This window comes from Monodon monoceros, unplaced genomic scaffold (genome assembly GCF_005190385.1).
Source record: "Monodon monoceros isolate NGI ecotype Baffin Bay Population unplaced genomic scaffold, NGI_Narwhal_1 Super_Scaffold_12, whole genome shotgun sequence".
Classification (NCBI taxonomy): domain Eukaryota; kingdom Metazoa; phylum Chordata; class Mammalia; order Artiodactyla; family Monodontidae; genus Monodon; species Monodon monoceros.
This window is the reverse complement of record NW_021703768.1, coordinates 8,615,053-8,629,039: the sequence shown is the minus strand read 5'-3', so window position 1 is coordinate 8,629,039 and position 13,987 is coordinate 8,615,053. Positions and strand designations below refer to the sequence as shown.

The 13,987-nt window shown below is 40.6% G+C and overlaps 1 protein-coding gene across 2 annotated transcripts in view; it reads left to right on the top strand.

Annotated features, from left to right (window-relative positions):
* Positions 1 to 13,987, top strand: part of SEMA5A (semaphorin 5A) — a 471,369-nt gene that overhangs the window by 294,634 nt on the left and 162,748 nt on the right. For both annotated transcript variants that reach the window (XM_029215912.1, XM_029215913.1), the window contains one exon: positions 5,559 to 5,621. In XM_029215912.1, the coding sequence (XP_029071745.1) occupies positions 5,559 to 5,621 (63 nt within the window). The remainder of the gene's footprint in view (positions 1 to 5,558; positions 5,622 to 13,987) is intronic.

Sequence of the window (13,987 nt, the reverse complement as noted above, 5' to 3'; positions counted from 1 at the left end):
AGCTCTATTTACAATAGCCAGGACATGGAAGCAACCTAAGTGTCCATCACCAGATGAATGGATAAAGAAGATGTGACAGATATATACAATGGAATATTACTCAGCCATAAAAAGGAATGAAACTGCATTATTTGTAGTGAGATGGATGGACCTAGAGTCTGTCATACAGAGTGAAGTAAGTCAGAAAAAGAAAAACAAATACCATATGCTAACACATATATACGGAATCTAAAAGAAAAAAAATGGTTATGAAGAACCTAGGGGCAGAACAGGAATAAAGATGCAGACGTAGAGAATGGAGTTGAGGACACGGGGAGGGGGAAGGGTAAGCTGGGACGAAGTGAGAGAGTGGCATGGACATATATACACTACCAAATGTAAAATAGATAGCTAGTGGGAAGCAGCCGCATAGCACAGGGAGATCAGCTCGGTGCTTTGTGACCACCTAGAGGGGTGGGATAGGGAGGGTGGGAGGGAGATGCAAGAGGGAGGAGTTTGGGGATATATGTATACATATAGCTGATTTACTTTCTTATAAAGCAGAAACTAACACACCATTGTAAAGCAATTATACTCCAGTAAAGATGTTTAAAAAAAAGCAAAGGCAGTAGTTAGAAGATATGATGAAAGTCCCTTCCACTTCTCTGATTTGGAGGCCACCAGTAAGAATGACATGGACTTGCCTATATTCGCCGTGGGCATGAGTGCAGGGGTTATGGCAAATTGATATGAAAAGTGAACGAATGCACCAAATATCTGCTAAGGAGTAAAGGCAGAGAGGCAAACTGGACAAATCCGTCCAAAGTGACTCAACTCTACCCCTTTATGTCTTGCGGGCCCTTAGTTCCCCGACCACCAGGGATCGAACCAGGGCCCAAGCAGTGGAAGCGTGGAGTCCTAACCACTGGACCGCCAGGGAATTCCCAAGTGCCACTTGTTTTGAACCCATCATGTGTGACCACTAAAAGCCATTAGCAAAGAAGATGCCTTTGCTCAAGGATAACTAGATTGACACTTGAGTCAGGTCACATAAAAATCACAATTGTTTCAAGTTCTGACTCGTTTGCACTCTGCTTCTCTTTTGAACACATACAGTCTCACATTCCCCGGCAATTTGTTTATAATCGCCATGACAATTTAACATTCTCCAGCATTTCACAGAAATCCATGCCATAAGAATATGAATGCAAACATATTAAAAAAAAAGCCCTCAGGTGGTTGTTAATTTTTGGCACTGTGTAATTAAACTAGTTTTTTTTTTTTTTTAATGTTATCTTTTGCCAGTATCTAATTAGCAAAGCCATCTGCTGCAAGAGTACTGGCCCATCTGCCTAGAATGTTGTTCTCTTCACTTTTATGAACAGTATCTGCCTTTGCTGGTCCCTGTCTAATTAACTTCTCTCGCTGCAGAATGTGGTAATACACAACTTTGTTTATATACTTCCGAGAACTGTGGATTTATATGTATGTAACTCGATCATAAAAGGAGCCAATCTTTTTCTTTCTCACATCTGATTTACTCCTGAGATCCCAGCTCTGTTTATCATAACCTGAGCAAATGTGTGCACACAACAGGGAGGTGTGTGCTGTGTCATGAAACAGTAGGTGCTTCCATACATCCCCAGGGTTTCGGCAGGTATAAAATGATTTCCTGTAAACCTACTCACTTTCCTTTTAGGTCTGTCCATAGCACTGTCAATTCCTGAAAGTTGATGATGTTGTTAGTTCCAGTGTTCCACTGGATTCTGAGATGAACGTGGCTACTGTAACAATGAAAAGGACCACAGATGCATTCTCAGATTTAGCATGATGTTATCTAGGCTGATGGAATTCACTTATATTTTATTGTAGACTAATATCTGATGTGTGCAAACATTATCTGTATGTGTGTTTTTCCTTCTATCACTCATTATCTATCAGTGTCTTGCACTTAGTAGGTATTTAATGAATATTTATTAAGTGAAAGAGAGAATGGTGAGTGCATTTGCGTAAAGCAACACCTCTGCAAATTATTGAATAGCACAGATGTTATTTCTAACTATTTACAGACAAAAAAAAGCTGTGCCACAAACAGGAAACTCTGTGTCTTTTAAAACGTTGATGTTTCAAACTCATTGCCTTTGGATATCCAAGTAACCACATTGTCACTGCTACGTGTCTGCTGTTGAAAAATATAATGAAGGGGATAATAAAGTAAATACAGAATGGAGTAGAGAATTAAGGTTCCTTTTCTCTACTAGGCTCTGGTGCAATAGAAAAAGACAAGAGATGACAAAAATTAAAGATTTAATCCCCAGGATAGAAGATCATGGGTGTTGCACTGAGATCTGAAATGTAGAATGTAGAACCCCTTAGCCTTTGTTTTTTTGGGGGTTTGTGTGTGTGTGTGCGGTACGTGGGCCTCTCACTGTTGTGGCCTCTCCCACTGCGGAGCACAGGCTCCGGAGGTGCAGGCTCAGTGGCCATGGCTCACGGGCCCAGCCGCTCCGCGGCATGTGGGATCTTCCCGGACCGGGGCACGAACCTGTGTCCCCTGCATCGGCAGGCGGACTCTCAACCACTGCGCCACCAGGGAAGCCCTAGCCTTTGTTTTGACTGTCATAAACATAGGTTTGGGTGAGTAGAAAAGTGTCTTAGAAGGAGTCAACCAGAAAGATGGCTTCATAAATCAGCAGTGGGATTTGTTCCAAAATTATGATGCATGAAAGAATAACAGTGAATCTCCATTGAGAATAGAACAAGAAGGCTGGATTAAAGAAGTTTAATTGATTAGAATACATCTTGTGGAATAAAGAAAAGTTGTGACCAGTTTAAAACATAATCTAATTCAAACAGAGTAATTGAGTAACTTTGAGAAATCTGGTACTGGAGAGTTCCATTGATATTCATATTTCTCTCTAGAGAAAGTGTTTTTCTCCATTGCTGCCAAGTGGTCAAATAGGTAAAATCTAGTTTGCTGAGTGAACAGACAGTAGGTGATTCATCTGGAACACCCAGTTTTAGGCCAATCTTGAAAAGACACATTTTCCTACTCCATTGTTTTTCAAATTCTGTGACATCCAATCACATGTGTTCAGCTACAATAGGTAGTTCAGTTCCATTCTTAACATAATTTCCCTTTATCCTGCCTTCTAGTCAGGTAGAAAGTGAATCAACAGAAAAGCTATACAATCATGGTCTTTAATTAATTCTGGATTTGAACATTACTGGAAAGTTGATATATTGTAATAAAAATGCCTCAAGAAAGTAACTTTGCTACTTTTAATAACCATCTTCAGAAAAATCTATAAGATTTTTCCTACTTTCTGTTAGCCTAATAAACTTGTGTGAGCAGTTGCTCTTTCTGGCGAAACTGGATAAAGCAATGAAATATCTTTGAGAGCTCTCACATTTTTTTCTCTTACTATCCCCTTCCAATCCTTGGCCAGTGTTTATCTTGAAAATGCAAAGGTTACTTGGACATTAGGCAGACTTGGGAAGCTGATTGTTTGCCATTTCAGCAGAAGGATTTGAAGAATTTTGATGGCATTTGATAAATATTCTTCTTGTAACTCTGGAACTAACTCTGCCCCTTGCAGCTCTTAAGTTTACTGAAGGCAGCATTACTATTTAACTTTCAACAAAATCAGTAAACCAGTGAGAGCCACTAGGAATTCCTCATTATCTAAATCATTTCACTTAATAATTTTCCTAGTAATTATAGAGCACAAATTCCTCCTTGTAATATATAACTCTAAATCCTCTTGATGATATATAAAATCCAAGTTATTATGGGGTGTACTTTGCTAAAGAATGTATCATAGTGTATCAATTCTGTTTTGAGTTTAAGTAAGGGCGAAGGCATGAATATCTCTTTTTAAATGAAAACAACAGAATGAGCTTTTATACAGAGATCTGCTAAAGGAAAGCTCCACTTAGAATAACAGCAGTGAGCTTGTTTTATCTGTGCTTCATGGGGATATATAATTATGCAACTGTACATGAAGTTCTTATCTCTTCTCTGGAGGTGTCATCACTTCTCATAAAAGTATCTGTCATTCTAGTAAGGAATTCAAGTCATTTGTTTGCATTAGATGCTAATTAGCTGTAACCTTATTGTTGCCATTAAACATTATGAACAGGAAAACATCACAGGAAGAATGAACAACTTCTCTTATCAGATGTTGACAGAGACAAAAATCTCTAAGTCTGCACAAGGGAAAAGAGTTATAGTATTGTTTCTGTTTGAAAGGCACTGAAGTGGTTCTCTCTAGAACACTTTTCTTATGAATTCATATTTGCCACGTAAGATAAGATGCAAGATGCAGCGTTTTATGTTTTAATCTCTGTTATGTAACATTCTTTGGAGAACAGTAGATATTAGATAATGGTGTTAATATGACTTTGTTATTCTCAGTTTAGGAGAATTAGCAAAAAACAAAAAACAAAAACCTTCTTTTTAGAAGTAAGAGTGAAAGCATTATTCTCTTTCATAATATTTGACATTAGTGTTTTTTGGCTTAGTTTAGTTTATCGTGTAACAATAGTCCAAATTAAAAGCAAATTGTCCCTCGCTTCGATTTTTTCTGATAATGATTTAACTGGTTCTTCAGAAATCTTGAATTCTTCAGAAATCCAACTCTAATAGTAAGATAGAACATAATTGTAATAACAGGTGGACGGAATGGAGAAAACATTTTTGCCCTATAAAAGTCCACATTCCATAAAATAATGGAAAAGATAAATATCTCAGATACTTAAATCTTTTCAAAATATGATTCACAGTCTCAACATATTGGCCATTAATGTTTGCAGGTATCATTTCTTCCTGTGAAGTAGGTGCTGTATGTTACCTTAACTCATCACAGGTCCATTTGTGGGTTAGCATCAGATGTGAAAGAATGCATATCACACTGATCAGCATGAGTTAGATTTGGAAAGTGAGGGAAAAAATTTTAAAGTCATGGCTCTAAGTATTTAGCCAGAGCTAATAACTGTATAAAAATTATTGGCATTGGGAGGAAGTAGTAGATGGGCTTTTGCGTGAGCTGTTTATTTTATTGACTATTCATCATTTAAATATGTCTTTGGGGAGTAAGGATATGCAAAATCACTCTTGCTTCATTATCTGTGAATATTGATAAATGACAGACCATTAAACTGAGATATACACCTCTAAATGAGAATTTAGATCATTTTGTTTCAAGGCTTCTCTTTTCAGCATCCTATGAATCTCTTCCGTAGTTTTACTGAAATGAGTGTTTCTGTAATCAGTGAAGTAGTCACCAACTCAGGGCGTGTGCTTCTCTCATAGTGACTAGTTTTAAAGCACGTTATTACTGCGCAAATGAAAATACTTAGGGGGTGAGTCCTTTAAAATGCTTCAGTTTGAAAGCTCAGTATAAACCCACATAACTGAATTCCATGTTTTTGGTGTAAATTCTATGTTAGTATGAAAATATTGGTGCCGTGGTGTGCCCACCTTACCTAATCTGGTTACCAATACCTTATTATTTTTTTCCCTTTTACTCATTCAAAGTCCTTTTATTCAGTTGTTGTCGTTTTGGTGTTTCCTATAGGCTGTGGAGTGGGAGTGTGACGAAGCAACGAAGAAGGCCTGTTACAGCAAAGGCAAGTCCCAGGTAAGGAAGATGCCATTATGGGTAGTCATCACCTTTTTGAGGGACAGTACATGGAACGTTTAATATGAAGGCTATTCCCGCTTATGATGTCATGGAAACTGAAAAAAGAAGCAAGATTCAAAATATATGCACAGTAAATCCTCCAGGTTTTAACACTGAAGCAAGAGTAACAACAATCAGCTCTTAGGATTCAGAACATATGATCAGGTCTAATTTCACTCCCAGTCATTAGAGTAAGATAAGAAATTAATTGGTTATGATGTCATTTCGAAAGATATGGGCTTGAGTTTTGAAAATACTATTTTAATTTCCCCCAATCATATCTTACAGCTAACTCCAGAAAGTAACTATATGATAAATATAATTACTGTATCAAAACTGATTTGAGTTTTTTTTATAATTCATCTTAACATGTCTTTAAAATAAGTTCTCTCTCTCTCCATATGAAACTCTACATGGCCAAGTTCCTAAGGAAAGAGCAGATTATAGCTAACATTGGAAACACATTTCTTGAGCTACTGTGCACATTGCAGGCCTACTTTCACACGACTGGTGGCCTCAGAAAGAGACATGAGTCTCTTTTCCAAGGAAGTCTGTGTTTCTGAGGAAATCCCACTGGATCATCTTGAGGAAACGTTTCTGCAGCTGGTGCATAAGCTCATTATGTCTCATTCTGTTAGTGATCATCTTTTATTGGAACGTGGGCCTTTCCGATGTGAATCACACTTTGGGTCACCGAGTAAAGCAGACTCACAGGGAGCAGCAAAGAGGGCTCACTGCACAAAGTGTGGTCCCAGGGCCAAGGGCTTGAGGAAAAATACAGCAAGTGGAGAGGGCGCTGGTAAAAGATCCTTACACCACCTGTGTTTGTCCAAGAGGGTTACGCACTTTATTTTACCCAATTTCATTTCCTGTTTCTTTGTCTTTTAACTCAACAGTTTTGAGAGTCAGACATGGAGGCAGGTCTCAGCAAACTTAGTCGTTGGGTTTCCCAAAACTAGGAAAGAGTTAGGAAGTAAAGAACTAGGCAGAAGGAAGGAGAGAAGGAAGAAAATGCGATCTTAGCTAGAGAAACACTTGGAGACATTTTACAAAAGCAGAAATTGATGAATGCTGTTTATTGAAAGATATCTAACCTCAGAAGGTACCTCTGAGATAAAGCATCAGAGGCACAAGAAGATTTAAAAGTGGCACCAGGTTCCAAAGAATCAGAATATCGTCTCTTAAATTACCCCCCAAAATAAATAAATCAGTACATAGTAAATTTATTTACCTCTATAACAAATTCAGAAGAGTTTGTATAAATTATGTATGAAGCCTTTGAAAACGTTCTTCCTATTTGGTTTTTCCTCTCCTCCCTGTAACGCTTACATGTTTGATATGACGGGTGGATTCCTGCCCTTTTTTTTGCTTCTCACTCATCTCGGAGCACAAGAAATTCTTCAAGTAAGACCCCGGTAGTGAGGAGTGAAAGCTAGGGAATCAGATCTGCCTCGGGGGGGAGGGTGGGAAAAACGACTTTCTTTCCTCTAGCAAGATCCACTGATGGGAAGCATTGGCCTCTCTCTCCAAAGTTCTCATGCCAACACTGATCCCTTTGTCTGGCGACATCAGTGCCCCCAGGGTCCCTGGGCACCGTCTGTGACCTCATTCTGCCCATGCTTTCTTCTCCCTTTTACTTTTCCTCTTTTCTCTCCTTTCTCTTCTTGTCTTCATCTTCCTCTGGTACTTTAGGTCTTCTTCCTCCCCTTCCTTCTTGCTGGGGCTGTGATACACCCACAAGCAGCACTATTCAGTTTTGGGAAACCCCGCCAAAATCTTTGTGGACACCTGCCTGTCTTAAGGCCTGTCTGGGGACATGTGTAGTTGGTAGCCCTGGGTCAGGGGGTGGCTGGGCCTCCCTTCCCTTCCAAGGCCCCATCTAACTGTTCCTCGCCCGCCTTGCCCTACCCCGCCCTGCCTCCCTCCCCCATCTCCCTGGACTTTTGTGTCCCCTCTCCTCAGGGGTTCCTGCCTGACCTGTCCCACCCCACTCCGCATCACTTCTCAGTAGCCATTTGTATTTCCTGGTCAGGCTGCGTTTTAGTTATTCAGCCCCCTCCCCTGAGCTGGGCCACATGAATTCTTGTTGACCCCAGGACACAGCCTGTAGTGGCTGTTTGACTCCACTCCACTAAGGAGCGAGCAAACACGTAAGCCTTCATCTGGCTTCTGCCCTCACCACTCCCGATGCTGGAGCTACTTCTTGTGGTGGAGTCTGTCCTGGCCTCTACCTGCCGCATGCCGGTCATTCCTTTCACCCATCATGACAACCAAGAATAACCAGGAATGTCTCCAGACATTGCCAGACAGTGACTTGGGTGAAAATCCCAGTCGTAATTCCCAAGATGTATTGTATTGGCAACTTTTACATTGTCTATTTTGAATTTTGCTCTCCCTTTAAGAGTACTTTCACATTTCATCTAGATCACACTTATTTATTCATTTCAAGGGCTTTAAAAAAATGTCCTCTCTGTGGACTTCAGTCTCCTGTGTGTTAAAGGAAAACATTCAATTACTTAATCTAGCCAAGGTTTCTCCTGCTAATAGTCTATGAGTCTACAATTTTAAAACAATCCGTGTGGTAGCCTTATACTAGTAGATTATTACTCCTTGGGGTGAAAAGTTGCTTCTGCTGAATCAAAATTGTCCCATATTTTTCCTTAAGCTGTGATCATTGGTTGTTTGATGCTTAGAAATTAAGCAAGTAAAAACCAGAGAACACACAGGAAAGGCCATCTTTCATGCCTATTAGGAATATATCTTTGATTCACAGAAGGGACAGATCATTATTATACATAATTGAGGTTTCCTGATACACAGAAAGAAAATGAGCAAAACAAACATTGTCAAAGAAAATCGTACCTTTAAGTTCCACATGTTTCTGGTTTCAACGGGCTAAGAACAATGGCAAACCTCAGTAATTATAAATCGATTCAAACTGTGTTTGTGGATGGGATTTTTTTTTAAAGATGAATACGTTAAGACAGATGAAGATGAATTTCAAAGTGCCAATGTGAGAAAGAGAAATGGCATATTCTTTTAGGTTGCATGAAGTACATTGATAAACTCACAGACGGTTTTGAACAACCTACGCTTGGTTGAAATAGAATTCGGTTTTGTAGCAGAACCATGTGCGATGAAGTTCATGTGCACAAAATGATGTGATAGGTCTATGAAGGCAGCAGCCTAGGCAGCGCTGCTGGGCTGGTCCAGGGCTGGTGAGAGCAGAGGGACATCCAGGGCTCTTCATTTTCTGTTACTAGTTCCTTTCTCTTATATAGCATCTCTGTGGCTTTCTTAAAGTGGCACCTGGCACAGCAGCCATCAGAGACCCTGAGCCCAGCTCCTGGAACACAGAAGGGAAGGAAACAAACAGCTCCAAAGGTCTAGCCCCTGAATTCAGAATTCATTCAACCCCAATTTCCCTGTTCTGACATTTCAAGGAGCCAAATCAGGAGACATTTCCATAGAGTCCATTTGACTGAAATGTAACATCTCTTTGGGGGAGTGGAATTCAGATTTTCTTAGTAGCCCTGAGTTTAGAAATAAGAATTCAATTGTTTTCTATTTTTGTTGGCGTTAGAGTAATATGAAAACTTACACACAAATTTACAAAGTTTCCCTTCTCCCTGAAATAGAGTAATGCAAAATGTGACATCTCAAAAATGCGAAAAATGCTAGCCATTTTGTCTGAACTCATTTGTTCCTACCCTAAGAAAAGCGGTCTGTGCTTCTCCACATAATGCCTTTTACTGCAGAGCCAAGAATGTGGAGCGTGGATGAGGCGCTGGGCCTTCAGGGTGGTACTGCTCGCGCCCACTCAGTCCTCTGGGGAGAGCATTCCTCCGCGGGCTGCAGAGGGGAGAAGAGAGAGGGCACATTTCTTCGTGTTCCCCGTGTTGCTGGGACCGACACGGACATCATTTCACGTTCAGTCGATTAAAATGACCATTTAGGGAATCAACGTCAAGAAAATGTAGCCAGATCTTTGATTTGGGCCTGTGTAGCAGAGGAGGGAGGACGGAGACTGTCAATTCTTGGTGAGCTTTGAATTCTATTTTACTTAAAATTTTCAGCTCACTTGGGAGAAAAGGGGTGACTTGGCCTGAAATGGCTTAAACATCCTATCTATGAAAACAGGAGTGGGAAATCTGTGTTGTTTACGGATTCAAAAAGGTTTCATAATAAAATCTGTTGTATTTAGTTATTTTTGAAACATCACTCTAGGCATTGGCTTCTAGAAGTATTTAAATGTGTTTTACACAAATGTTATTTTAAACGTAGATAGTCGATTCTCTTGTGATCTAACAAAAGCTCCTTGTCTGCTTGGGGTTATTATGTCTAAGCCAAAGCCCTTCCTACCATGACCTTTAGGAACTTTACAGAGGAAACACAACCAATTATTAAGGGAATGAAAGAGCTCCTTTATGCACATATTATACTTTATAATTTTCAAAAGATTCTCGTTTGTGATCTCATTTCAGTATTTTTAACACCAAGTTCCTAGAATGATTTTGCAAGTTAGTGGGAGAGTTTGGATTAGAATCCAGTGCTCTGTGTATTGCTCTTCCTGCTGTGTCCTGTGGTCCTGCTTCCCAGGTTGTCAAATTCTGCTCATAAACAGGTAAATTCCAGAGAAGAAAAACATGATGCCATCCCGCCTGGGAACCTGTGATGTAGGGGGTGAAACAACGTTTTCATCCAAGGTGCCAATATTTGGAAAGCTATGAGTTAACTGGTGCAGGCAGCACACTACAGAACTGCCTTTATTCTGTATAATTGCTCCAAAAACGGAGGGTTCTTTAAGATCAGATACTAACAACCTGTGCAGATTACACATACCAAATTTTGGTTCATAAAATTGAGGTTCCTTAACAAGTTACCCTTGGAGTCAGAGCTCAGTTGAAAACAATCTCAGTAGGTAAATAAATATATATAATATACTCTATTAATACACTTATATAGCATACACTCTTTTAATATATATTCATATATATGTGTATCCGTATATTTATAGTTTTATAGATATACATATAAATATCTATATTTATATATCTAAATATGGACATCATAGTATGTCTATATATTTATATAAATGCTTCTGTAATATGTATGCATATATATTCATATGTAATATATATGTCTCCTATATATGTATATATGTCTTATATATGTGTGTGTGTGTGTTTATATATATTTACATCTGATTGGATGGTACGGTTTTTCAAGATCCACCAAGATCCACAGTTAGTCTTTCTTCAAGCAGAACATCTGTTTGGGAAATAAATATGATGAAGTGCTGCAGGGCAAACCCAGTTATTTCATGAAGAAAATTGTCCCCAAACACATGCTGTCTCTGCTGGGGCCTTGGTCTTATGTCCTTGAGATCAAGTGGGCATCGGCTGTCGCATCTAAAAGCTCTTTTGGTGAGTCAGCAACTGTGCATGTCAGCTATCAATTCAAGCAGGAATTGCTTCAAAGTCAAGGACAGGTTGACCCACCGGTGGGACTGCAGGCACAAGCAGGTTATTTTAATATTTAAGTGCTATTATCAAAGTGAGATAGATGAGTTTCATTGTAACAACAGAAGCCATGTGCTGGCAGGCTCCCGGGACCCTTGGGAATGTGCACTGTGTCTTCCTGGAAAACTGGAATTCCTTAAATCTCCTTATGCCATTTTTGAGCTACAGAAATGGGATAAAAGCAACAAATTCTCAGGTGAGATTCTTATCATGGACATTTAGATAAGCTCATTTAAAAGATAAACCTAGAGTAGAACCTCCTGAAAGGACTTCTGTGTTATATTTTAAAACACGTGGTCCAAGCAGTACTTCTAGTAGGTTCAGGTAACCCGTGAAAAGCCCCTGTCTGTAGCAAAGACTGACAAAGTGATAGACTATGGATTTTCCCATAGGAGAATTTGGATTTGGGGATCACCATCATGAGGAGACTCAGTATTACAGGGCCTGGCACTCAGCCATTTCCTGTCAGTCTTAATTTTTTTTTGCGGTACGCGGGCCTCTCACTGTCGCGGCCTCTCCCGTTGCGGAGCACAGGCTCCGGACGCGCAGGCTCAGCGGCCACGGCTCACGGGCCCAGCCGCTGCGCGGCACGTGGGATCTCCCCGGACCGGGGCACGAGCCCGCGTCCCCTGCGTCGGCGGGCGGACTCTCAACCACTGCGCCACCACTGATTCATAAATTGATCTTCTGCTCCAAAGCAAAGTACTTCTGCTTTCTTTCATTTCTGTTTTTACGCTCTGTTTTGCTTGGACTTTCTCCAATCTCTCATCAAAAAAAAGGAAAGAAAAAGAAAGTTGTTATTTTCAATGTATTTACTTGCTTAGGATTCACATCCAGTCTGCTTCTAGATAGAATCAGTTGAGCAGTTTGTGAATTAACCATGAGGGAACATTTAGGGGAGTGAAACAGGAAGGGGCTGAGCTGAGCTGACCCAGACTGTCGGGCGAATGAGTTCAGCCTTGGACAGTTAAGAAGAAACACGGAAGTACCACCCTGCCTCCAGTGGTTCCTCCTGTTGGACACAGAGGGTGAGCAGAGCTCGTCCAGCCTCACTGGTGATGGGACAGAACTCTTCCCCCCCATCCTCTTCTCTGTTCCCTCCAACCTTGCATGCTGGGCTTACCTAAAGCGTTACCCTCCTCAGGCCCCACTTCCCGTAAGCAACTACGGCTTTCACGGAGCTGGTGATGCCTGCATCCTCTTAGTAAAGACTGCATAAGCCTCCATGTCCGATTGTCCTGTTTCCTGACATTTACCTGCTTCCTTCCCTACATCCTCACTCAACATGAGGGAGCCTATCAGCATCGGGGAGACCTTTCCCAGAGGGTACAGTGTATTCTCGTGATTTCCAGAACATACTTTTTAAATTCTCTGTCCTAATTCTTTAAAAAATTTTTTTTGATGTGGACCATTTTTAAAAAGTCTTTCTTGAATTTGTTACAGTATTGCTTCTGTTTTATGTTTTGGTTTTTTGGCCGCGAGGCATGTGGGATCTTAGCTCCCCGACCAGGGATCGAACCCTCACCCCCTGCATTGGAAGACGAAGTCTTAACCACTGGACCGCCAGGGAAGTCCCTCTCTGTTCTAATTGAAATAATATTGTGCCCTCCCTCATTTACTTTTCTCCAGGATTTTTTTTGACAACCAGTTGGATTTGTCCTTCTGCTCTGACACACGTCAGCATCCTGGGTATCACATCCCCAGCCATCTTTCTAGTTCTTCATCAAGTTTGTAATGGGCCTTCAGGAAGGTTAATGACCTACAGTCCTGTTTTCACTTTGTCTTTCTTTTGGGAGATTAAGATAAACACCACATCTGTTATCTTTATTGTTTCTCTTCCCAAAATTGATTAGAGGCCCTTGCTTTTTCTTCACCAGGTCCGTAAGACTCAGCCATGAGAGCACGTCTTTTCAATGGGGATGATTCTCTTGGAATAACTTACCCTCGGCCAAGTTCACGGTGATATGACTGCCTCTAGCACATTTCTACCTGTGTCAGTCTCCTGCTTTAAAAAAACAAAACGCGAAAAGTTCTTTTATGTTTTGACTCATTCTTGAGAGAGTTCTAAAAGCAGCAACAGAAAACAAACAAAATCTCCACATCTCTCCACTGTCTGTAATTTTCTCTCATTCTTTATTATAGTGTCATTGTTGTGTCTGCTTTGTCCATTCCGGCCATCAAGAGCCATCTCAGCCCTGTGTTCCCCGAGTTGTCTTTCTGGAGTGCCCTCAGACGCCATTAGGTCTGGGGTTTCCACCCTGGCCTTGATCCTGTCTCTGCAAACTCTGTGCCCCTCTGCTGTCTGAGGCGGTACACCCCTCCTCTGTGTTCTCCGAGTGAGAGCTCCCTGACCCTGGGAAGGGATAACGATGTGCCTTTTTGATGTCTTGGTTTGTTCTTTCTCTTCAGAACTCTCCTTCCCTTTCCCCAGGTATAAAAGCAAAACAGAACAGAACAAAATAAGCCTCCCCATCAGGTGTACCTTTCTCAGTTACTCAATTTATTGTCTTCCTTTGACACTCATTTCTTAATTCGTCTAATAGTTAATTTCGCTCTTTCATTCTGTCCTTTTTTTTTTTCCTCAAAGTATCTTCAGTTTAGCAGCCAATGATAATTTGTTGTGTTTTTTTTTTTTCCACACACACACACACTGTATTTTATTTTTACAGGAGATAAATAGACTGACACCAAGCATTGTAAATGGATGACCACGACAAAAGCAACAATGATTGCAATTACCAAACACGAAACACACTCACACTGTGTCATAATATTGACATTCAGTCCAGGAATCCTCCACTG